This window comes from Solanum verrucosum, unplaced genomic scaffold (genome assembly GCF_900185275.1).
Source record: "Solanum verrucosum unplaced genomic scaffold, falcon-dt-bn FXZP01000238.1, whole genome shotgun sequence".
NCBI classification, from domain to species: Eukaryota; Viridiplantae; Streptophyta; class Magnoliopsida; order Solanales; family Solanaceae; genus Solanum; species Solanum verrucosum.
Genome location: NW_026020630.1, coordinates 3,015,030 through 3,040,628, shown reverse-complemented (window position 1 = coordinate 3,040,628; position 25,599 = coordinate 3,015,030). Strand labels below are relative to the sequence as shown.

The following is a 25,599-nucleotide window of genomic DNA, read 5'->3' as shown; positions in this document are numbered from 1 at the left end:
TGGATTCAGGATTTTAACCTTATGGGCTCAAGTTCAGGTTTCTTGTTTTTCCGATAAGTTGTTCGACTTTGGGATTCTCCAACAATTCATTTGATTTACTAGGGTTGAAATTAATTATTTGTACTTATCGAGTGTATAATACAGAGTCCGAGACAAAGCTACATAGAGATCATATGCAAAAATGAGGATCATGGCATACTGTTTCTTCTCCTACTTACCAAAAAAGGAAAAACATTATAAATAAATTTACCGAAAATTAAATAATACGAAGAAAGGATACCCTGGTTTTGTTCTTGATTTGAGCCTTCTTCATGATCAGAACAACGTAGGGGTCAGCCTTCCCCCCTATATCAGCTGGGGGCAGATCATCAGCTGATACCACGGTAACAGAAAGTACCCCTCGTACTATTACCTCTCTTCTATTGTTGATTTCACTTCCGTTTGGACTAGCTTCTTTTCCTTCTGCCGAGTTTTTAAGAACTCTCTCTAATGAAGTCATCGACTCATTCTGAGAAAAAGGGTTACTTAGCCCATTGTTCATGCCATTCGGGCAGTACAATAGCTCCAAGTGCACCTAACCAAAGATAATGAGAACAGTTAACACATCAAGCACAGAGACTATTCTATGAGTTCTGCTAACAATTTACAATAATCCCACAAGTTGGGTCTGGGAACAAACTCGTACTATTCACAGGACAATCAGTGCCACCAGTGCCCGAGCCATTATTAGAATTTTCAATAAGGGGATGCAAAATAAAAAGAAATAAATACACCAGGAAGCCGAGGGGATTCAACATCTATTGTATATACATGAAAAGTAAAATTGAAAAGGGGTTCGGATCCTCTGGGTGCCACTCATTTTGAACAGTAAAATGCTGTTTAATAAAATTATTGCTAAAAAATCACTAGCTTTCCAACATTTTTTATTTTGTGCATATATTTTCCATCAAATTTACGAGTACTATATGTGGTATATTTCTAGCTACTACAGCATGCATCTGAACATGGCCATGGAAAGTAAAAAGGAGTCGGAGTCGTCACCTGGCCCCTATTTTTCTGATCTCTCTGAATTTCCAAATCTTTCACCAACTTCAACCAGATATCCTTCACTTTACCAGGCTCAAGCTCATTCAAACAGATATGGGCACATCCAATTAGTTCAGCTGACTGAAGCCCTTCATCGTCATAGATTTTTACCACTAAGTGTTGTGTCAATGGATCTTCGACTACGAACTCAAAATGCTCATTCCAAATTGGGTTCAAATCGTTGTTCTGAAATAAAGATTCTTACTTTAATCTTAACTTGATCAAATGAATTAAAGAAACTTTTCCAGGGAAATAGATGAATAACTTACAATTATTTTGCTCTTCTTCATTCTGTCTCGTAGAGGGCGTACATATAATACAGCGAAAGGATCAGATTTTCCAATGAGGTCTTTATTTGTTAACTCCTTTGCTTGAACAAGTTTCACCTCCAATACTCCGGTAGGCTTCAGTTCAAGATCACTGTCAACAAGAAAATAGAATGTCAATAAGGATTAAGCAGTTGCCAATCAAAATCTAAATGTTAAACTTGTCTTTTTCTGTTAAAATACATATGCAGAAGGATCCACAGAAAAAATTCTTTTACAGCTCCGATCAAAACATGAGATATTTACGAAGTTGCATGAGACAACATTTTGACATTCCTACTTCAATGCAAAATGGATTGAAGTCCGACACAAGTTGAGGGGACTACTCTCCAAATCTTAGTCCCAATTCTGCTTTTGGAAATCTTGTACTCCCTTCGTTTCAATTTGTTTGTCTGGTTTTGACTTGGCACGGAGTTTAAGAAAGTAAAGAGAACTTTCGAATCATGTGGTCTTAAATTAAAGATATATAGAATGTCTCAAAATGTTCTTTGATCTTGTGGTCTTAAAGATGCCAAGTGGAAAGTTAGAATTAAAGAGTTATCAAAAAAGGAAAGAAGCATTCTTTTTTAAAAGGACTAAAATGGTAAGTAAAGACAAATTAGTTGGAATGGAGGGACTATTCAAAGGTCCTTCCGAGGTTCAACGAGAACTAAATGTGTTTGCTTGAACCAAGATCGGGGCAGCCCAAAGATAAAGTGGGTCAGTGAAACCAAGATTGTTCAAAGAATTCATTGTCAATATCAGTACCTATAATCCCCAGGTAAAATGGGAATAACTTTTCGAACTGGCCACGTAATAGAGTCTTCAACAGCGTCCCGGATGGTTCCCTGGAGAAATAAATTCATTTTAGTACACCTAGTGTGTAGTAAATCATCACTAACATTTGTTAAGCATTCCATTTTATGACTGCATAAAAGGACTCAAGTTCATGCAAACAACTCAAAGCAGCAAATCTGTTGTTCCACTCTTTTCTCAAATGAGAACAGTCTTAGAGAATGCACCAAGAAACAATAGAATTTTTGTTTGAAAATTTTCACATAACACTCCTTGATTCTCATAAATGTATGTGCCATTTCAATTTTCAATTATATACTGTTATCCATATTGAAATTAGAAGTTTTAGGAAAGTTCAAGACAACATAGAATGTTTATCAAGGAAACATGAGAAATAGTTTTATCTTGTTTACAGGTCGTGAATCAAGCTCCCGAATTTCCTAAACAAGGATGAAGTTAACCACTACAAAAACACCCTATCCTTGTAATTATAACACTAAGCCACTACTTCAAAATTTTCAATTCTCTGTTCCTTCCGTTTCTCTTTTGAGAAAGAATAAGGGGAAACAAAATAAGGCTAGGCTACGCCAGCCAAATATTCATGGCATCTGTAGGCCTTCGTTACATCTCATCAACTTTATCAAAGAACAATTACATCCACATCAAACTGCATTGGTTGTTGTGGAAGGATAACAAAACAGAGAAACATATTTAGTGGTAAGAGTTCGCCCAAACCTCAATTGCATCAGAAAGGCCAGGAATTGCTGTCATGTCACCACCAATTACTTTAAGCGTAAAATCCAGCTTTTTCTGCAAACAATGAAATTTACTCGTCATTTTTCCTATAGAGTTTAGGGGAAAGTTGTGAGATATGCACGTGAGTAGCCTATCTTGAATATCAACATCCAAATTAAAATAGACATGTGATTAAATCCCTGAATTGTAGACCGAGTTGATACTCAATTAAGCACTCAGAATCTAGTTTTAATTCAAAACAAAAGGAATAGCTTTGGTTTTAATTGATTGTATAAATAACATGCTTTAATTGGTTTCAGTGCATGTATGTGCACAAAGTGCTACACAGGCAAATGAAAGAAAAAAGAAAAAATGAGGTTTATACAACACCTTCTGCCTTAGAGAATAACATACAGCTCCGAAGCAAGGAAACTCGTCAACAAGTGGCCTGAAGATGAGCCTGAAAATACCAGTAAACCCGATGTTTTTCACCTAAATGAAAGGAGAACAATAATCACAAAGTTAAAATCTGATTCATAAGAGTTGGAACATAGCATGATGCAAATATTTCAGGAACTAAAATAGAAACTTCCGTGGATAAATTACTAGTGTCTTCATTTCTTCACTCTTAAACCGTGCAACTCTTTTAGATTACTATTAAGGACGTATCGCAGGGAATATAATGACATTTAACTTTTCATTTTGTGCTCAGTCCAAGAAAAACACATAAGCAGAGCATGTCCATGCAAATCATATGGGATAACTTGCAAGTGTAAGACACAAAATACAGACTAGTTAAGCTGAAACAGTTGTTTGTTCCCCATTTCAACAAGCTTTTATAGAAAACATAATTCGATAAGTACAAGCTCTTCCAGAAACAATAAACGCAGACTTGAGGACATCAAGTAATAACAGTGCATTCTTCAATTTGAGTATTCAAAGAGATAACAGAAATACTTGCATCTCAGCAGAAATTAGGACCATATCATGTGAAACAGTTAAAGTATGTGGCACAACTCTGAGGTGAAAGTATGTTGTTCGGATTCTTCAAAAAATGTTGATGGGTGCGTGTCAGATACTCCAAAAGTAGTGCAATTTTGGAGAATCCGACACGGGTGCGGCTACATGTTTGGAGAGTCCGGGCAACATATGGTGAAACTAATTACCTGCACCGGTAATGCTACACCAACATAGGTCATGATATCGAGTATTATGCTTGGATTCCCATCCCATTGCATCTCTAATTCCATAGTAATACCCTCACTTCCATCTTCAATAATAGAAATCCCTGCAGTGGCATATATATGAGATCAAGCATTTGTTAAATGTAGTGAGATTCATCCTCACAAGCAGTTTCTTTTATTAAGGATTAACTAACACGAGATGCTAGGATTGCTCTTTGAGGTTTGAATATCTTTTATACCCCTGCCTGTCTCAAATTATTTGTCACATTTTGACATCTCAAGAGGCTATAAATGGCAGGAAAATGTTATGCAGTTTTTTTTTTTTTTTTGATGGTGGTGGTGTCCGTGCAGGGAAATGTTATGCTACTCCAAACATAAGCATGCCATAAAGACCTAGAGGACTGATAAGTTTGTTCATATGTATAAGTGACTCCTAAAACTTTAAGGTAGTACAATATGCAAGAGCTTTGAGGCATGTTACGCCAGCCATCGTCTACTAACCTGTGAATTGTGGAGCAACTGTACCAAGAGTGAACTTTGAAAACTTTAACGACGCCAAAATCACAGGCCTATATTGTTCCAAAATTGGCTCCACACTTGACTTTACTAGTTCTGATGCTGCCTGACCATATATACCCATACCGACTCAATTAGCAACAAAAAAGTTCCAACAATCAGAAATCAGAACCAAAAAAAGGGGGATACAGAAAATTGCAGAATCGCAATAGAGTGAGAAACTAAACTATGTATAGACATTGAACCCCTAACCTCATCCACATATGGCCAGATCTTTTCAAGATGAGAATTAAGCCATGCCAACTGTAAGAAAAAAATTGAAAAATTTAAAAGGTCATTTTTTGCTCTCAATAAACTAAATCACAACATCTATTCTAGATAGAAAATAAACAAAGTCCATAAAGGGACAGTCTTGCAACCAAAGACCACAATTTGAACCATAATGCATGAATTTAATCTCAATGATCTTATATGGTCACTATGTGCTCCAAAAACAGATAAGGACATCAACGGTGTGTTTGTAATCTCTTTTTTCTGATTTTGGTTGCTAGAACATATGTTTTGCGAAAACATTTTCCACCAAAAAGGAGCAAACAATTATCTCAACATATAAACATTATTATCAATCTTTACTACTCAAATATTTTTCACCAAAACACTATCCGATTTGCTTATTCAATCTTCAATAAATGTCTTCTCCCAGAAAAGCTTTCCATTCTCCAACCAAACACAAAAAACATTTTCCAGAAAATAAGTCATTTTTCAGATTTATGATAACTGACATTGCTTTAGCTACAAGTACATCAAAATCCAGTAGCTTTGGTTTAACCCTATATTAATGTTATAAGATGTAAAAATAGTCTTTTCAGTCAATGTTGCTCGGACTCTTCAAAAATGGTTACGGTTGATGGTTAGTGTCGTATACTCCAAACTAGTGCAACTTTAGAGAATCCAAAATGGGTACAAACAACATTTTCTGAGTGTCCAAGCAACATAGCTTTCAGAAACCCAACAAAACAAAAAGAACAGTGGTCTAGAACCCATATAAACTAAAAATTCTGACTCCGCCACTATGTCCTACCAAATACATCCTAAAAAAAAGTTAAAGATTTCACCTTTTGTTGATTTGAGAAAACAACCCAAGAAGGGTATTGTTCTGGTGTAAAGATTTTTCTTGAATCTTCCACTGTCATTCTAGCAAATGCAGCAATTCCACTAGCCTTTACAATTCAACCAAAAAAACAACATAAATACAAAAAAAAACCCAGAAATGGAAAAAAATAAAAATCCAAAAAAAAAACAAAGACTTTAGTTGACTAACCAGATCAGTACGTTGTTTGGATCTAGCATTTTCAGATTTCACAAAAGCAACTATTATAGCAAGTCCAAATGCTATTCCAAACACAACCCCTAAAACAAATGACATTTTTATTCCACTTTTTCTTGAATCCCTTCTTCCTTGTTCAGTGATTTTTGTAAGCTAATAAACTGAAAAATGTTGAAAAGATCTAAAAAAAGGTGAGATTTTGAATCTGTTTTTGGAGTTTTCTTCTTATGGGGTTTTCCTAAAAGATGAATTCTTGAAAAAAAATTACATCTTGAGATTCACTGAAACTTAAAATTGTTCAAAGAAGAACTCAAAGTTGGGATTTTTAATCTTTTTTTTGGAGTTTTCTTCTGGTGGGATTCTTCCAACAGGTAAATTGTTGAAAAAAAATAAAATTAAAAAGTATATCTTGAGACTCAATGAAAGTTGGAATATGTATTGAAAAGTGAAACTTCATTTTAATTTGTTTGTCTAGTTTTTACCGACTTGATATAAGTCTAAGAAAGTTAAAAAAAATCTTTGAATCGTATGCTTTTAAAATGATTTTTAAACATGTCACGTGGAATTTTGAAATTTAAAATTCAAAATAAAAAAGTATATCTAAGTAAAGAAGAATTTTAATGATATAATATTAAATTAAAGTTATATAAAAAGACATATCAAAATATCTTTTAATGTTGTAGTTTTAAATATATATTATGTGAAACGTTGAAATAAAAAGATGTTCAAAATGAAAAAAATTACTCTTTTTGAGACAAATTAAAGTACGATAAATAAATTAAAATTATAAAAATATTTCAAAAAAATAATAAAACAAACAAATTAAAACGAAGAAAACTGATGTTTTCAATCATCTTTCTTGTTATAATCAAAGCTTTTGAACGGCCATAACCAGACAAAGATACTTTAATTGTTTTCAAAGTGTCCAAACTAAAATTAGGAAAAGAAAATAGGAATGTCATTTTTCTGACAGGTGAGTTGACTATTTGTGGGGCAATATTTTTAACCAATTATATTTTGCCATGTGGTCAAATTATGTAAAGTTTTAATTTATCTTTCTTAATTTTTAAATAATTTGATTATATTTTTCTCTTTGTTAAATTAAATTTGGGAATAAGTCTATTTTAGTCCATCAAAAATAACTTTGACATGTAGTTTTGCAGATAGTAAAGATCCAGATGAAACTGAATCACAGGTCTTGAATTCGAACCTGAAAAATAAAAAGAAATCCTTATATAGAGCGTTTTGCCCTTTTAAAAAAAACCTTTCCCTCATTGATAATCAAACACTATGAATTAGTTGCTAAACAACCAGAGACGTAACTTTCGTTCACGAAGACCGAAGTATAAATATATGTAAAAAAAATTATCAAAATCAAAATCACGGAAGTTGATACTGAGTTAGAGAACATTTTAAGGCTGATTTCTGTTTAGAAAGATGCAGAACCACAAAATTATTAGCCAATTCTGTAGTTTTGAGTACTCTTCTGCATCAATTTTTTTAAAAATTAACTTTCTAATATTAAGTGATTTCAATCATAAACCAAACTGATATATTTGATTACTGCTTTGCTTTTTCCTGTTTTGTTATGCTGATGAGTTATGTTGCTCCGAATCTCCTAAAATATAATGACACCAGCGTTGGTTACTTAAAATTGCACTACTTTTGAAGAATCCAACACGTCCCGTTGACATTTTTGAAGAGTTTGAGTAACATAGCTAATGAGCAGCTGTGTAGATCACTTCTATCAACTTGAAACAAAAACAAACTAACATAACTTGAATAACTATTGATATTAAAATAACACACATATAATTATGTTTCTATCAAACATATATAAACAACAAACAGAAAATTAAAAATACAAAAACAGAACCAGAAAAATTCACTAATTATTCCACAAAATCAAACAAAGACAAGTTGGCCCTCTCAATCTTCCATTAAGTCCGTCGTCTCTGAGCTCTCTTCTTTGGCCTTCTTCTTTTGTGAGGCATGAGTCCGTCGAAAAATTCCACAAACCATTTTGGCTTACGATATTTAAACATAAGACTCCACATGACAGTTCCAACAACTAGTCCAAAACTGTAGCCTATGACTACTGATTCCCACGTAAATCCACTAAAAAAATATGACTCACCTTCTTCTTCGGACTCCATTTGTTGAGGAACATGCGATGAATCACCCGCTCCACATTTCTTTGTTAAAGGAAGACCACATAAATCAAGGTTGCCACCATACGAGTCATTTTCAAATGTGTTGAATTGTGGACCTTGAGGAATTGGTCCGACGAGATGATTTTGAGAGAGGTTTAAGAAGGCTAGAAAGTTCATTCTTGTTAATTCCTGTGGAATCTTTCCAGTGAGCCGATTCCAAGAGAGATCTAAAGCTTCAAGCATACTCAATAGTCCTAGTTTCATTGGAATATCGCCTCTGAGATTGTTACTGGATAAATTGAGTAACCAAAGTGAGCTGAGATCCTTTAGTGTTTCCGGAATGACACCTTCAAAATGGTTGCGTGAGAGATCTATGGTTGTCATAATTGTGCTGATTCTTTGTAGCTCAATATCCTGCCCTTTGATTACCAAACTCACTGAATCCTCATACGATGTGACCAATGGCGAATACAACATAGATTCCATGTACTTGATATTTCCTGTGTCTTCGCCATCTAATTTGATCATTGCCTTGAAGTTTCCAAAAACATTTGCAGGAAGTGAGCCACTGAAATCATTACGAGAAAGATCAAAAATTCGCAACTTGGGAAAGCAAAACTTAGTCTGACATATACTTATAGGTCCATGGAATTTGTTCGACTTTAATATAAGGACCTGCAGCTCTTGAAGACTTCCGAGCCAAGCTGGAAACGTGTCATTTATTGCATTGTTCCCCACATCAAGGACTTGTAGACCATTACAATTGAGCAACGACACAGGAACAGGTCCTTCAAATTGATTACCATTTACGACAATGGTACTCAACGAAGTGCTGTGTGCACATAATGGAGGAAGATTCCCTGTGAAATTGTTCCTTCTTAAGTCTAGCACCGTTAGACTTGCCATGCTTCCCAAGCAATGTGGAACTGAGTCACTGAAGTTGTTGCGTGATAAATCTAATAAGATAAGTTTCATCATGTTACAAATGGATGAAGGTAGTGGACCCTGAAGGGAGTTAAATTTCAGATCAAGATACCCTAGGTTATGGAAATGCAATTGTGGTAGGTGGCCTGTTAAAGAATTATGAGAAAGGTTTAGGAACTGCAACGAGTCCCACCTCATGCCGCTAAACCAGTCAGGAATTTGACCACGAATCTTATTGTTAGAAATATCCAAGTACACAAGTGTCTTTACATTTCTCAAGAAGTGTGGAAAATCCTTCAGTTGACAAGATGATAAGAATAAAGATGATAGGCTAAGAAAGGTGATATTCATTCCCTCATCAATGGTGATGTTATTTGATGAAATTCCAAGGATTTCAAGGTTTGTGAGATTCACAAGTGATTGAGGAAAAGAACCACTGAGTTGATTATTGCTTAAATGCAGTTCTTTTAATGTTGGGTTTGTTTTGATCACTTCATCGGCTAGTCCTCTGAATCGGTTATGTTGGAGGGACACTGAAGATAGCAAAGGTAGGCTAAACACCCAAGATGGTATGGTACCATTCAGTGAGTTGTATGACAAATCCACAGAAGTTAGCTTTTGAAGCATGCTTGGGTTGCTAGGCAGTGGGCCAGATAGGGAGTTACTCGACATGTCTAAGTATTCAAGATTTGTCAAACTTAAAATTGAAGCGGGAAACGAACTGATGAAGCTGTTATAAGAAAGATGTAAAGTACGTAGCTCTTGGAGGTTAGAGAAAACATCAGGAATTTCACCTGAAAAGGAGTTGTCAGAAAGAAGTAAATAACGTAGCTCTTTGAGGTTAGAGAAAACATCAGGAATTTCACCTGAAAAGGAGTTGTCAGAAAGTTCTAAATAATATAGCTCTTGGAGGTTAGAGAAAACATCAGGAATTTCACCTGAAAAGGAGTTGGAGGAAAGATCCAAACTTGTGAGGTGCTTCAATTTAGAGATTGTGTAAGGAATATGGCCAGTGAAATGATTATTAGATAAATCCAACTCCCTAATTTGTGTTAGGTTGCCTATGGAATCAGGAATGGAACCCAAGAATTGACATTGTTTGAGGTTCAAGATATTCAAGGAACTGAAGGTGCCAATTGAATCAGGCAGCTTACCTTTGAGAAGATCATTATCACTCAATTTGAGCGTTTCCAAGCTGTTTGACGGAAGGAAAAAGCTCTCTGTGAGAACACCTCGCAGATTAGTATAACCAAGATCCAGGTACCTTAAGGAGGAAGAAGAAATATTCACAGGTATCGGAGATGAGATGTCGACTTCAAAGAGAGAAAGTATCTCCAGATTTGTGAAGTTCTGAAACATTGCTTCAAATGTTCTCTCATCAAGTTGTAATGCATAACCATAAGAAAGATCAAGTGAAACCAAATTGGAAAGGTATGAGATTTCTGTTGGGATTTTCCCACTAAAGAAAGAACAAGAAAGGTTGAGATGCCTCAAACTCCTCAATCGGCCAATGTTATGTGGGATCGAAGAGGTATTAAAGATATTGTAAGCAAGGTTTAGTGTGTGGAGATGATGAAGTTGGAAGAGGCTGCTGTTGGGATGAATACTTCCACTAAGCAGACTACAACTAAGGTCTAACCCGATAACATGACCGTTTAATAAGTCACAAGTGACTCCATCCCAACTGCAGCAATCCCTACTCTCATTCCAAGACTTTGTTTTTGGGAAAGAAGTATGACACATGGAGTATTCGGATTTAACTTTAAAGGATTGCTTAAACTGAAGCAAAGCAGAAGCTTCAGTGGGAGAGCAAAGATGATGCTCAAAGGAAGAAGAAAAGCATTCACTTATTAGCAACACAAAACACAGAAATGAATAAATGAAAAAGAAACGTCCCATTTTTTGTTTGTTTGTTTTCAGCAAATAACAGGATGTTTGTTCTCTTTTTACAAATCAATCAGCATTATCCACATATATATATATACTAGTTTCAGTTGTCATACATAAATTGAATACCTATAACATACTGATTAATGTAATCCTACAAGTAAAGTTTCAACAAGGTAGGATATACGCAGACCTTTATGAAGTAAAGTTTCAACAGTGTTTGTTGCAGTGCTTGTAATTCAATGAATACACCAAAAAACAAATTTGATATTTTCTTTAACACCCAACAATTTATTTTGCATAATGCAAAAGGTTTTACCGTTTGGTAGGCTTTAGAATATTCAAAAATAAAAATAGTAATAGTAAATAAAAAAGGTAAAAATAATAATATGGGTTCATGATGATCGTCAATATATAAATAAGTCAATAAAATAAGTAGTCATGTAAGAAAGAATGCTATAATTATCTAAACACTATTTTATTTCTTAATTATTACAACGACCTCCGTATTAAATAAAGCAAAAAGTTAACTAAACACTATTTCATAAAGTAACGTTGTTGACTTGTCTATGCATGAGACTATATTTAAAATAACACACAAAAACAGAAAATTAAAACACACAAAAACAGAATCCGAAAAGTTCAATCAACTAAAGACAAGTTGGCCCCTCTCAATCTTCCATTAAGTCCGTCGTCTCTGAGCTCTCTTCTTTGGCCTTCTTCTTTTGTGAGGCATGAGTCCATCAAAAAATTCCACAAACCATTTTGGCTTACGATATTTAACCATGAGAGTCCACATGACATTTCCAACAACTAGTCCAAAACTGTAGCCTATGACTACTGATTCCCACGTAAATCCACTAAAAAAATATGACTCGCCTTCTTCTTTGGACTCCAATTGTTGAGGAACATGCGATGAATCACTCGTTCCACATTTCTTTGTTAAAGGAAGACCACATAAATCAAGGTTGCCACCATATGAGTCATTTTCAAATGTGTTGAATTGTCGGCCTTGAGGAATTGGTCCGACGAGATGATTTTGAGAGAGGTTGAAGAATTCCAGAAAGTTCATTCTTGTCAATTCCTGCGGAATCTTTCCAGTGAGCCGATTCCAGGAGAGATCTAAAGCTTCGAGCTTATTCAATTGCCCCAATTGCATTGGAATACCACCTATGAGATTGTTATGGGATAAATTGAGTAGCCAAAGTGAGTTGAGATTCTTTAGTGATTTTGGAATGACACCTTCAAAATGGTTGCTTGAGAGACTTGTTAGGAATATTGATGGAAACTCCGTCAGCATTCCACCAAAGTCTTTAAACCAATTCCACAAAAACTACTGGTGGGAAAAAAGGACAAATATGACACAGTTCAAACATGAACAGATTGAAAATAACCAAAGTGTGGTTCATCAATTACTAGTGATCACGATAAATCGGGACTGATGAACAATTGAATCACAAAGTTAAAGAAAGAAAAAGTGTGTTTGTAACAACTGATTTGCGCCTTATTCTTTGTTATTTAATATACATCTTAAAAAAAGTGTTTTGCAAGTGTAATCCCACAAGTGTGGTCTGAGGACGTAGCTAGAGAGATTGTTTCTATAGACCCTTGACTCGAGATAAAGGTGTAGTGATCAAATTAACTCATAATTCTGTGTGTTTAAGTGGATCATCCATTCATTATGCTACTTAGTCAGGATCAAGAAAGAAACTGAAACAAACCTCCTAGCCGTTTTGTGAATTTTACATATTTTCCCTATTTGAAATAACCCTCGAAGTTGACAGCCAAATTTACTTTAGGACTTAAACTACACGGACATCCCAACTGCAACAATCCCTACTCTCATTCCAAGACTTTGTTTTTGGGAAACAATCTTCATAACACTCTTAACTACAGTACTCTTCGGACTTAATTTGAAAGGATTGCTTAAACTGAAGCAAAGCAGAAGCTTCAATGCTGCTATAAACTTTAACACTTTTTATTAATGTGTATATTTATTGCCGCTAAAAATTGTTTTTGTTGTAGTACTTGTAATTTAAAGAATACACCAAAAAACAAATTGATCTTTTTATTAACACCCAACAATATATTTTGTATAATGCAAAAGGTTTTACCGTTTGGTAGACTTTAGAATATTTAATAATGAAAGAATAAAAATAGAAAGAAGAATAAAAAAGGTAAACGTAATGGGTTCATGACAATTGCCAAGATATAAATAAGTCAATAAAATAAGTAGTCACGTAAGAAAGGATGCTATAATTAACTAAACACTATTCCATTTCTTAATTATTACAACGACCTCCACATTAAATACAGTGAACATTAACTAAATAGTATTTCATAAAGTAGCGTTGTTGACTTGTCTATGCATGGGACTATAAATTAACGAAAGAAAAGAAACACATCCAGACAAATAAAATGGGGTAATAATTTGTGGTTGCAGAAAAAGTTGTCCCAAGTGTTAAGTCAATTTTCAGTCACTTGTAATCCATGAATGAGTACTAGTCACTTCTAACAACTTGTTACACATCATTTTCCCTAGATGTTGTTGTTCATTTCGAGATCATCGATCGACTATCTCTACGGTGTGTGTGTTACGCAAGATGATGTGAAATTGTCCATGTTACGTAACACACTGTAGAAAATATTCTGCATAAGTTGTGAGAAATTTCCAATGAGAGAAACTATATATTACTTGACTAAGTCATGAAGTGAGGAAAAAAAGAATGAAGAATAATTAAAGACATGATTTTAAGTACTTCATTTCCTCCTATGTAACAACAAAACAATAATACCGTGTGGAATTTATTTTGTTCTTTTAAGCCAAAGTCTTTAATGAGCCAATTTCCACAAAGACTACAGGTGGGAAAAAGGACAACTATGATACAGTTTTTTATTTTTAAAAAAAATCTTTTTTTATAAAATATGATACAGTTCAAGTGGAGTAGTAGACATTTTCAGTTTTTCTACTATGTAAGTCCTAGGTGTAATATGTCACGTAGGATGTGTGAGTCTACACAGTTTTCTCAGTTTAAAAAAGGAATATCAATATCCACAACAAAAATTTTGATCATAATAGAGCAACTAATCTTTTAGAAGAGTCACAATTATTTGAAAAAGTCACAACTCATCGGGAAAATCACAACCCTTCAATGTGAAAAAAAAATGTTTTGGTATAATATAAACAAATAAATAAATAAGTATAAATATAAACTATAGAAGATATACTAAATTGAGTATTTTTAGTTGGGGTATTATAGTAATTTAACATTTAAGTTAGAGAATTCATATTCTTAAGATAGTACTAGTTTTGATGCACGTGAATGCCAAATCATGTAGTACACTATATTTTAAATTAAATAAATAAATATAAGTTGAAAATATTTTAGTAATTTAACATTTTTTAAGATAGTATAGAATAGATGAATAGATATATATCCTATTTTAAGTCATCCTTTTCCAACTTTCCATCAACATCTCTTCTTCTATTTTCCACAATACTTTTCAAAGAGAGAAACTTTAATCAAGTGAAACCATGTATGAATGCAATAATTTTTTATGCAATTTTTCCATGAAATTTAAACAATCATAAAAGGTTAATATTCCGAGTTAGTGATTAGTTGTCTCTTCTTCTATTTTCAAACTTGTTTGGTACACAATAATTTTCACATTAAGTTAATAAGGAAAAATCCATCTATATTCCATTCCACCTAAGGAAAAAACTGATACAGTATTGTAACTAGCGGACGGTGACTTGTAAGTCTTTGAGTCAATTTCCACAAAGACTAGAGGAAAAAAAAAAGATTATGATGAATCGGGACTGATGAACAATTGAATTACAAGACGAGTACTAGTCAGTTCTAACAACTTGTTACTCATATTTTGTAGTGTTCCACAAGATTTGTTAGAGGACGGAGAAGACTTAACAAAATAATATATACTCTCTATGTCCTAATTTTCTCTAGATGTTGTGTTCATTTTGAAGTCATTAACTATCTCTGCAGTGTGTGTTACGCAAGATGATGTGAAATTGATCCCATTATGTAGAAAAATTTTCTGCAGAACTTCTTAGAAATTTCAAATGGTAGAAACTATTGCTTGACTAAGTCAAGTGGAAAAAATGAACAATAATTAAAGGCATGATTTAAGTCCTTCATTTCCTGCTTAATTATTATGTTTGGAATAACTACTGCAGAGAAATTTCTGATTAGTTGTCTCTTGTGCTATTTTCCAAAACTTTTCACATTAAGTTAATGAGGGGAATTCCATCTATATGATACAGTTCAAATAGGAAGAGATGGAAAATAACACTTTTTACATATTTGCCCTATTTGAACACTTTTTTCAATTTTTCTATAAAATCTATACAATCATAAAAGGTCAATCCGAGTGAGTGATTAGTTGTATCTTCTGCTATTTTCAAACTTGTTAGGTACACAATAATTTTCACATTAAGTTAATAAAGGAAAATCCATCAATATTCCATTCCACCAAAGGAAAAAAGGTATACAGTATTGTAACTAGCAGACGATGACTTGTAAGACTTTAAGCCAATTTCCACAAAGACTAGAGGAAAAAAAAAAAGATTATGATGAATCGGGACTGATGAACAATTGAATCACAAGATGAGTACTACTCACTTCTAACAACTTGTTACTCATATTTTGTAGTGTTCTACAAGACTTGTTAAAGGACGGTAACAAAATAATTCTCTAGATGTTGTTGTTCATTTCGAGTCATCAACTATCTCTGCAGTGTGTGTTACGCAAGATGATATGAAATTGGTCTCATTATGTGGAAATTTTTTTTGCAAAATTTCTAAGAAATTTCCAATGTGAGAAACTATTGTTTGACCAAGTCAAGTGAGGAAAAAATGAACAATAATTAAAGACATGATTTAAGTCCTTCATTTCCTCCGTGTGGAATTTTATTTTTGAATAACTTGGTGAAGATCATTCCACCAGTAGAGAAATTTTGTGAGAAATTTCCGATTAATTGTCTCTTGTGCTGTTTTCATAGACCCTCGACTCAAGATAAAGGTGTAGTGATCAAATCAAGAAGATAAATAAAATGATGCACAAGCAAAGTTTTCTGTTTTTCGCTTTTAAAATCATGGAAGAAATTCCACCAACCATTTTGGCTAACCATCTTTAAACATGATGCTCCACATGACAGTTCAAACAAACAAATCCACAACTGTAGCAAAATACGACTCTTCTTTAGACTCCAATGGACGAGGAACATGTGATGGATCACTCATCCCATACGAGTTACTTTCAAATGTGTTGAACTGTGAACCTTGAAGAATCGGTCCGACAAGAACATTCTGAGAGAGGTTTAAGACGGCTCAGGAATCTTCCCAGTGAGCCAATTACAAGAGAAACCTAAAACTTCAAGCGTATTCAATTGTCGCAGTTCCATTAGAAAATCTCCTTTGAGATAGTAAATTGAGTAGCTAAAGTGAGCCAAGATCTTTTGTTGTTTTTGGACCTACGCCATCAAAATGATTGCTTTTCATAACATTATAATTAATTAGTTTTACAACTCTTCATTTTGCTACTTTATTAGAGCAATAAGTGAACATTATAAGTAATACAACTACACTATATATGAGGGAAAATAAAAGCAAATGAAGAAGAAGAATAAGAAAACAATAGACAAGTTGGGTATTAATTTCTTCAATAGATTTAGTATGAAGGCAAATATTAATCTATAAATTGAATTCAATATTGGATTTTGAAAAATCTGAGTAACATAGCTAATGAGTGGCTTGTGTAGATCACTTCTGTCAACTTGAAAAAAAAAAACAGATTAACATAACCATTGATACTAAAATAACACACATATAATTATGTTTCTAACATATACAAACAACAAATAGAAAATTAAAAAAGACAAAAACAGAACAGTTCACTAATTAGTCCACAAAATCAAACAAAGACAATTTAGCCCTCTCAATCTTCCATTAAGTCCTTCGTCTCCGAGCTCTCTTCTTTGGCCTTCTTCTTTTGTGAGGCATGAGTCCATCAAAAAATTCCACAAACCATTTTGGCTTACGATATTTAACCATGAGAGTCCACATGACATTTCCAACAACTAGTCCAAAACTGTAGCCTATGACTACTGATTCCCACGTAAATCCACTAAAAAAATATGACTCGCCTTCTTCTTTGGACTCCAATTGTTGAGGAACATGCGATGAATCACTCGTTCCACATTTCTTTGTTAAAGGAAGACCACATAAATCAAGGTTGCCACCATATGAGTCATTTTCAAATGTGTTGAATTGTCGGCCTTGAGGAATTGGTCCGACGAGATGATTTTGAGAGAGGTTGAAGAATTCCAGAAAGTTCATTCTTGTCAATTCCTGCGGAATCTTTCCAGTGAGCCGATTCCAGGAGAGATCTAAAGCTTCGAGCTTATTCAATTGCCCCAATTGCATTGGAATACCACCTATGAGATTGTTATGGGATAAATTGAGTAGCCAAAGTGAGTTGAGATTCTTTAGTGATTTTGGAATGACACCTTCAAAATGGTTGTCATAATTGCGCTGATTCTTTCTAGCTCAATATCCTGACCTTTGATTACCAAACTCAATAAATCCTCATACGATGTGACAAATGGCGAATCCGACACAGATTCCATGTACTTGATATTTCATGTGTCTTCACCATCTAATTTGATCATTGCCTTGAAGTTTCCAAAAACTTTTGCAGGAAGTGAGCCACTGAAATCATTACGAGAAAGATCAAAAATTCGCAACTTGGGAAAGCAAAACTTACTCTGACAAGTACTTGTAGGTCCATGGAACTTGTTCGACTTTAATATAAGGACCTGCAGCTCTTGAAGAATTCCGAGCCAAGCTGGAAACGTGTCATTTATAGCATTGTTCCCCACATCAAGGACTTGTAGACCATTACACTTGAGCAATGACACAGGAACAGGTCCTTCAAATAGATTACCATTTACGACAATGGTACTCAATGAAGTGCTGTGTGCACATAATGGAGGAAGACTCCCTGTGAAATTGTTCTTTCTTAAGTCCAACACTATTAGATTAGCAATGCTTCCCAAGCAACTTGGAATCAAGTTACTGAAGTTGTTGCGAGATAAATCTAATAAGATAAGTGAACTTGTGTTACAAATGGATGAAGGTAGTGGACCCTGAAGGGAGTTAAATTTCAGATCAAGATACTCTAGACTATAATAATGCAATTGTGGTAGGTTGCCTGTTAATGAATTATGAGAAAGGTTTAAGAACATCAACGAGAAGGTTTAAGAACATCAACGAGTCCCACCTCATGCCGCTAAACCAGTTAGGGATTGGACCACAAATCTTATTGTTAGAAATATCCAAGTACACAAGTGTCTTTACATTTCTCAAGAAGTATGGAAAATGCTTCAGCTCACAAGATGATAAGAATAAAGATGATAGGCTAAGAAAGGTGATATTCATTCCCTCATCAATGGTGATGTTGTTTGATGAAATGTCAAGGGTAAAAAGGTTTGTGAGATTCACAAGTGATTGAGGAAAAGAACCACTGAGTTGATTATTGTTTAAATTCAGTTCTTCTAATGTTGGGTTTGTTTTGATCACTTCATCGGCTAGTTGGAGCGACACTGAAGATAGCAAAGGTAGGCTAAACAGGCCAAGATGGTATGGTACCATTCAGTGAGTTGTATGACAAATCCAGCTTGGTTATCTTTGGAAGCATGCTTTCCTTGCTAGGCAGTGGGCCAGATAGGGAATTAGTCGACATGTCTAAGAATTCAAGATGTGTCAAGTTTAAAATTGAAGCGGGAAATGGACCGATGAAGTTGTTATGGTAAAGATATAAGGAACATAGCTCTTGGAGGTTAGAGAAAACATCAGGAATTTCACCTGAAAAGGAGTTAACTGAAAGATCCAAATAAGTGAGGTGCTTCAATTTAGAGATTGTGGAACGAATATGGCCAGTGAAATGATTATGAGATAATATCAACTCCGTAATTTGTGTTAGGTTGCCTATGGAATCAGGAATGGAACCAGAGAATTGACATCCTCCAAGGTACAAGATATTCAAGGAACTGAAGGTGCCAATTGAATGAGGCAGCTCACCAGAGATGCCTGTGTATGAAATATCCAACTCCATTAACAGAGTGTTGCTCCGGTGGATCTTTGGTAAAACTCCTTTGAGAAGATCATTCCCTCTCAATATAAGTGTTTCCAAGCTGTTTGGCAGAAGGAAAAAGCTCTCTGTGAGAACACATCGCAGATGAGTATATTCAAGATCCACGTACCTTAAGGGGGAAGAAATATTCACAGGTATCGGAGATGAGATGTTGACATAAGAGAGAGAAAGTATCTCCAGAGTTGTGAAGTTGTGAAGCATTGTTTGCTCTCAACAAACTAAATCACATGTATTCTAGATAGAAATTAAACAAAGTCCATAAAGGGACAGTCTTGCAACCAAAGACCATAATTTGAACCATAATGCATGAATTTAATCTCAATGATCTTATATGGTCATTCTGTGCTCCGAAAACAGAAAAGGACATTAACAGTGCGTTTGGTTATCTTATTTTCTGATTTTGGTTTCCAAAACATATGTTTTAGCAAAAACATTTTCCACCAAAAAGGAGCAAACAATTATCTCAACATATAGACATTATTATCAATCTTTACTACTCAAATATTTTCACCAAAACACTATCCGATTTGCTGATTCAATCTTCAATAAATGTCTTATACCAGAAAAAAAATCCATTACGAAAAACATTTTCCAGAAAATAAGTCATTTTACAGATTTATGATAAATGACATAGCTTTAGCTACAAGTACAGCAAAATCCAGTAGCTTTGGTTTAACCCTATATTAATGTTATAAGATCTAAAAATAGTCTTTTCAGTCAATGTTGCTTGGACTCTTCAAAAATGATGACGGGTGAGTGTCGGACACTCCAAACTAGTGCAACATTAGAGAATCCGACACGGGTACAAACAACATTTTCTGAGAGTCCGAGCAGCATAGCTTTCAGAAACCCAACATAGCAAAAAAGAACTGTGATCTAAAAATTCTGACTCCGCCTCTACGTCCTACCAAATACATCCTAAAAAAAAAAGGTTAAAGACTTCACCTTTTGTTGATTTGAGAAAACAACCCAAGAAGGGTATTGTTCTGGTGTAAAGATTTTTCTTGAATCTTCCACTGTCATTTTAGCAAATGCAGCAATTCCACTAGCCTTCACAATTCAACCAAAAAAACAACATAAATACAAAAAACCCCAGAAATGGAAAAAAATAAAAATCCAAAAAAAACAAAGACTTTAGTTGACTAACCAGATCAGTACGTTGTTTGGATCTAGCATTTTCAGATTTCACAAAAGCAACTATTATAGCAAGTCCAAATGCTATTCCAAACACAACCCCTAAAACAAATGACATTTTTTTCCCACTTTTTGTTAAATCCCCTCTTCCTTGTTCAATGATTTTTGTGAGGTAATAAACTGAAAAATGTTGAAAAGAACTAAAAAATAGGTGAGATTTTGAATCTGTTTTTGGAGTTTTCTTCTTATGGGGTTTTCCTAAAAGGTGAATTCTTGAAAAAAAATTACATCTTGAGATTCACTGAAACTTAAAATTGTTGAAAGAAGAACTCAAAGTTGGGATTTTTAATCTGTATTTTTGGAGTTTTCTTCTGGTGGGGTTCTTCCAACAAGTAAATTCTTGAAAAAAACAAATTAAAAAGTATATCTTGAGACTCAATGAAAGTTGGAATATTAGTATTGAAAAGTGAGACTTTGTTTTAATTTGTTTGTCTAGTTTTTACCGACTTGATATAAGTTTAAGAAAGTGAAAAAAATCTTTGAATCGTATGCTTTTAAAATAATTTTTAAATATGTCACGTGGAATATTAAAATTTAAAAATTCAAACAAAAAAAATAAATAAAGAAGAATTTTCAATGATATAATATTAAATTAAAGTTATATAAAAAATATATCAAAATATCTTTTAATATTATAATCTTAAACATATATCATGTGAAACATTGAAATTTAAAAAATTATTTAAAAAGAAAAATATTATTCTTTTTTAGATAAATTAAAATATAAAGTATGATAAATAAATTAAAATTAAAAAAATAATAAAACAAACAAATTAAAACAAAGAAAACGATATTTTCAATATATCTTTCTTGTTATGATCAAAGCTTTGAACGGCCATAACCAGACAAAGATACTTTAATTGTTTTCAAAGTGTCCAAACTAAAATTAGGAAAAGAATATAGGAAAGTCATTTGGCCTTTGCAGATGATATGATTATTCTATGTAAAGAGGAGGTGAGAACAATGCAATTGATCACAGAAACTTTGAAGAAATATGAAGATATATCGGGCCAGAAGGTGAACAAAGAGAAAAGTGCAATTTACTTGCACCATAGTGTTTTGGGAGGAGAGGCAATAGTGGCGGAAGTAGCAACAGGTATTTTAAGAAAGGAATTTCCTTTTACATACCTGGGTTGCCCTATTTTCTACAAGAGGAAGCAGAAGGCATATTATCAGCAAATGATACAAAGGATTGGGTCCAAGATACAAGCCTGGAAAGGCAAACTGTTATCCTTTGGGGGCAGAGCAATTTTAATTAAACATGTATTGCAGAGTACTCCTATACACTGTCTATCAGTCATGAACCCACCAATCAATGTATTAACGCATGTCCAAAAAATGATGGCTCAATTCTTTTGGAGTAGTTGCGTAGGAGGGAGGGTAAGACAGTGGACAAAATGGAGTAACCTATGTTTACCAGAAAAAGAAGGGGGTTTTGGTTTTAGGTTGATGCAAGATCTAGCAATGGCTCTGTTTTGTAAGTTATGGTGGAACTTTAGAACAAAGCCATCGATATGGAGGGAATACATGGAGAACAAGTATTGCAGGAAAACGCATGTTACTGAAATTATGTGGAAACCGGGAGGAGGGGGATCACAAGTATGGAAAAAAAATGCTTCAAGCTAGAGATCTCATTGAACACCAAATTTTATGGAAAATGGAGAAAGGATCAGTATCAATCTGGCATGATAACTGGACGGGCCTAGGGGATTTGTACACTATTACTGGAGAAGAATTTCAATGTGATGATACATATAAAACAGTTAGGGATTTAACTAGACAAGGGGAGTGGGATACAGAGGTACTACATGAGATACTCCCACAGGAATTGGTAAACCATATTCTGCAGAATATTCATCCTCCAAAAGAAGAAGCAGCAATGGATAAACCTTGTTGGATGCCAGAGACAAGGGGAAGTTTCTCAGTTAAATCTACTTGGCATTATATCAGACATAAGGCGGAGGAAAACAAAATTTATAAATGGATGTGGAGTAAGGGTGTACCATTTAAAATAGCTTTCACAATGTGGAGATTATGGAAATTTAAAATCCCCGTTGATGACATAATGAGAAGATGGGGTCTTGAAGGCCCATCCAAATGTTGGTGTTGTGAAAGACCTCAACATGAGACACTTGCCCATGTGTTTCTGAAAATCTGATTCAGCTAACAGGACTTGGTCCTATTTTTGTTCTTTTGCAGGTCTTAACATAGAGGGTCTCCAACTAAGAGAAGTTATAATGTTGTGGTGGGGGACAAAAATTGGGACAAATATGAGACCTTTTTACAGAGCTCTTCCTAGTTTTATAATATGGGAGTTGTGGAGAAAGAGAAACAAGATGAAGCATGAAGGAAAAAAGACATCAGTAGCAATAGTCATTCACAATATCACCAGGAACATGTATATGCTGGTAAGACTCAGGAAACCCTATATGACATGTCCTGTTAACTGGCCTGATATGCTCATAGAATGGACAAGCTACAAACCTAAAATGAAAGTGAAAAAGGTCTTATGGGAATTCCCACTGAATGAGTGGGTAAAATACAATACAGATGGAACTTCTAGAGGAAATCCAGGTCTTAGTTCCTATGCCTTCGTTTTAAGGAATGCTAAAGGAGATGTAGAATACGTGGAAGGAGCAAGTATAGAAAATACTACTAATACAGTTGCGGTAGCTAAAGCTATTCTGGAGGCATCCAAGCATTGCAAGAAGTCACAACATAATCAAATAATCATACAGACTGATTCAATGCTTTTGTACAAGGTATTAGAAAGGAAATGGGCATGTCCATGGATAATTGCGGAAATGGTGACAGGGTTTCAATCATGTCTACAAGATAAACAAGTTATTTTCCAACATATTCTAAGGGAAGGAAACAAGCTAGCAGATCATGTGGCAAACTTTGATATTGACCGAGGGAGCTGCACATTCACAAATTTTAACAGGAAGACACCTGCGAGGAGACTCATAAATAATGACAAATTACTATGCCCATATTTAAGAGTATCATCCTTAAGGGGATAGGGGACAAGGGAAGGCTACAACATATATTTTTCCACAAACAACAAAATTACATAGAAGTTAAAGGCAACAAAATAGGGAAAATGCTATTGTTATTCTAAGATGGAGCTTTTAACCTGGAGATGGAGGAATTGAACTACCCTTGCACTCCATCGCAAAATCACCTGCAGAATGATGGGAATCAGAGACCAAAAGAGGGAGAAAAGAAGAAAAGAAAGCAAGAGGAAGAAACTTTTGAACACAACTGGAAAAAAGCATAAAGGTCAGTAACATGGAGGCAACATTGTTGTTCATGTACAGAAGCAGTGAAGAGAGCTAAGGCGAAGAGGCGGAGATAGCGGCGAAAATCCTATCTTAGAATATCAGGTTTACGAAAGGGCCTGGTCTATTTGTTGTTTTTTCCATTTTTAGTAGTGGGCTTGACAAGGTTGGACACTAGCTGTTGGGGTGTAAGAAGGTGTAATTTCTTGTTTTGATTTTGGAAGCTATGAATAAAATATCCAAAACTTAAACCAAAAAAAAAATAATATATGAATTAGTTGTTGAACAACCGGACACATCTTTTGTCATGAAGTATAAATATATGTAAAAAATCTACCAAAATCAAAATCGCGAAAGTTGATACTGAGTTAGAGAATAGTTTAAGGCTGAGTTATGATTAGAAAGATGCAGAACCACAAAATTATTTGCCAATTCTGTAGTTTTGAGTACTCTTCTATATCAATTTTTCAAAAAATTAACCTTCTTATATCAAGTGATTTCAATCATAAACCAAACTGATCAATTTGCTTACTGCTTTGCTTTCTCCTGTTTTGTTATGCTGATGAGCTATGTTGCTCCGACTCTCCTAAAAATAAAATGATGTTGCATTTGTGTTGGTTTCATAAAAAATGCACTACTTTTGAAGAATCCAATACGTAGTGGTTGACATTTTAAAAGAGTCTGAGTAACATAACTAATGAATGGCTGTGTAGATCACTTCTATCAACTTGAAACAGAAACAAACTAACATAACACACATATAATTATGTTTCTATCAAACATATACAAACAACAAACAGAAAATTGAAAAGACAAAAACAGAACCAGAAAAGTTCACTAATTAGTCCACAAAATCAAACAAAGATAAGTTGGCCCTCTCAATTTTCCATTAAGTCCGTCGTCTCTGAGCTCTCTTCTTTGGCCTTCTTCTTTTGTGAGGCATGAGTCCATCGAAAAATTCCACAAACCATTTTGGCTTACGATATTTAAACATGAGACTCCACATGACAGTTCCAACAACTAGTCCAAAACTGTAGCCTATGACTACTGATTCCCATGTAAATCCACTAAAAAAATATGACTCGCCTTCTTCTTCGGACTCCAATTGTTGAGGAACATGTGATGAATCACTCGTTCCACATTTCTTTGTTAAAGGAAGACCACATAAATCAAGGTTACCACCGTACGAGTCATTTTCAAATGTGTTGAACTGTAGACCGTGAGGAATTGGTCCGACGAGATGATTTTGAGAGATGTTTAAGACTGCCAGAAAGTTCATTCTTGTCAATTCCTGCGGAATCTTTCCAGTGAGCAGATTCCAAGAGAGATCTAAAGCTTCAAGCTTATTCAATTGCCCCAATTCCACTGGAATATGACCTATGAGATTGTTATGGGATAAATTGAGTAGCCTAAGTGAGCTGAGGTCCTTTAGTGCTTCCGGAATCACACCTTCAAAATGGTTGCTTGAGAGATCTATGGTTGTCATAATTGTGCTGATTCTTTGTAGCTCAATATCCTGCCCTTTGATTACCAAACTCACTGAATCCTCATACGATGTGTCAAATGACGAATTCAACACAGATTCTATGTACTTGATATTTCCTGTGTCTTCACCATCTAATTTGATCATTGCCTTGAAGTTTCCAAAAACTTTTGCAGGAAGTGAGCCACTGAAATCATTACGAGAAAGATCAAAAATTTGCAACTTGGGAAAGCAAAACTTAGTCTGACACATACTTATAGGTCCATGGAACTTGTTCGACTTTAATATAAGGACCTGCAGCTCTTGAAGACTTCCGAGCCAAGCTGGAAACGTGTCATTTATAGCATTGTTCCCCACATCAAGGACTTGTAGACCATTACACTTGAGCAACGACACAGGAACAGGTCCTTCAAATCGATTACCATTTACGACAATGGTACTCAATGAAGTGCTGTGTGCACATAATGGAGGAAGACTCCCTGTGAAATTGTTCCTTCTTAAGTCTAGCACCGTTAGACTAGCCATGCTTCCCAAGCAATGTGAAACTGAGTCACTGAA

At 34.6% G+C, this 25,599-nt stretch overlaps 1 protein-coding gene and 2 long non-coding RNA genes across 8 annotated transcripts in view; 1 reads left to right on the top strand and 2 right to left on the bottom strand.

The window, feature by feature from the left end:
* Nucleotides 1-25,599, bottom strand: part of LOC125811947 (synaptotagmin-5-like) — a 64,718-nt gene that overhangs the window by 1,261 nt on the left and 37,858 nt on the right. The window contains exons 1-11 of one of the 6 annotated variants that reach the window (XM_049491493.1): nucleotides 20,231-20,474; nucleotides 20,029-20,133; nucleotides 4,874-4,924; nucleotides 4,607-4,727; nucleotides 4,088-4,209; nucleotides 3,312-3,413; nucleotides 2,922-2,996; nucleotides 2,160-2,239; nucleotides 1,356-1,506; nucleotides 1,042-1,272; nucleotides 281-574 (exon numbers count right to left, since the gene is read on the bottom strand). In XM_049491493.1, the coding sequence (XP_049347450.1) occupies nucleotides 281-574; nucleotides 1,042-1,272; nucleotides 1,356-1,506; nucleotides 2,160-2,239; nucleotides 2,922-2,996; nucleotides 3,312-3,413; nucleotides 4,088-4,209; nucleotides 4,607-4,727; nucleotides 4,874-4,924; nucleotides 20,029-20,133; nucleotides 20,231-20,335 (1,437 nt within the window). In that variant the 5' untranslated portion in view covers nucleotides 20,336-20,474. Of the gene's footprint in view, nucleotides 1-280; nucleotides 575-1,041; nucleotides 1,273-1,355; nucleotides 1,507-2,159; nucleotides 2,240-2,921; nucleotides 2,997-3,311; nucleotides 3,414-4,087; nucleotides 4,210-4,606; nucleotides 4,728-4,873; nucleotides 4,927-5,736; nucleotides 5,842-5,942; nucleotides 6,414-20,028; nucleotides 20,134-20,230; nucleotides 20,475-25,599 lie in introns of those variants that run through there. The other 5 variants (XM_049491491.1, XM_049491492.1, XM_049491494.1 and 2 more) reach the window with 5 other exon arrangements.
* Nucleotides 8,459-17,956, bottom strand: LOC125811955 (uncharacterized). The gene is made up of 2 exons (XR_007441935.1): nucleotides 17,747-17,956; nucleotides 8,459-8,669 (listed from the first exon to the last, which is right to left on the bottom strand). It is a non-coding gene; the product is annotated as an uncharacterized LOC125811955 (long non-coding RNA).
* LOC125811954 (uncharacterized) lies at nucleotides 8,518-25,557 on the top strand. The gene is made up of 3 exons (XR_007441934.1): nucleotides 8,518-8,742; nucleotides 17,713-17,856; nucleotides 25,446-25,557. It is a non-coding gene; the product is annotated as an uncharacterized LOC125811954 (long non-coding RNA).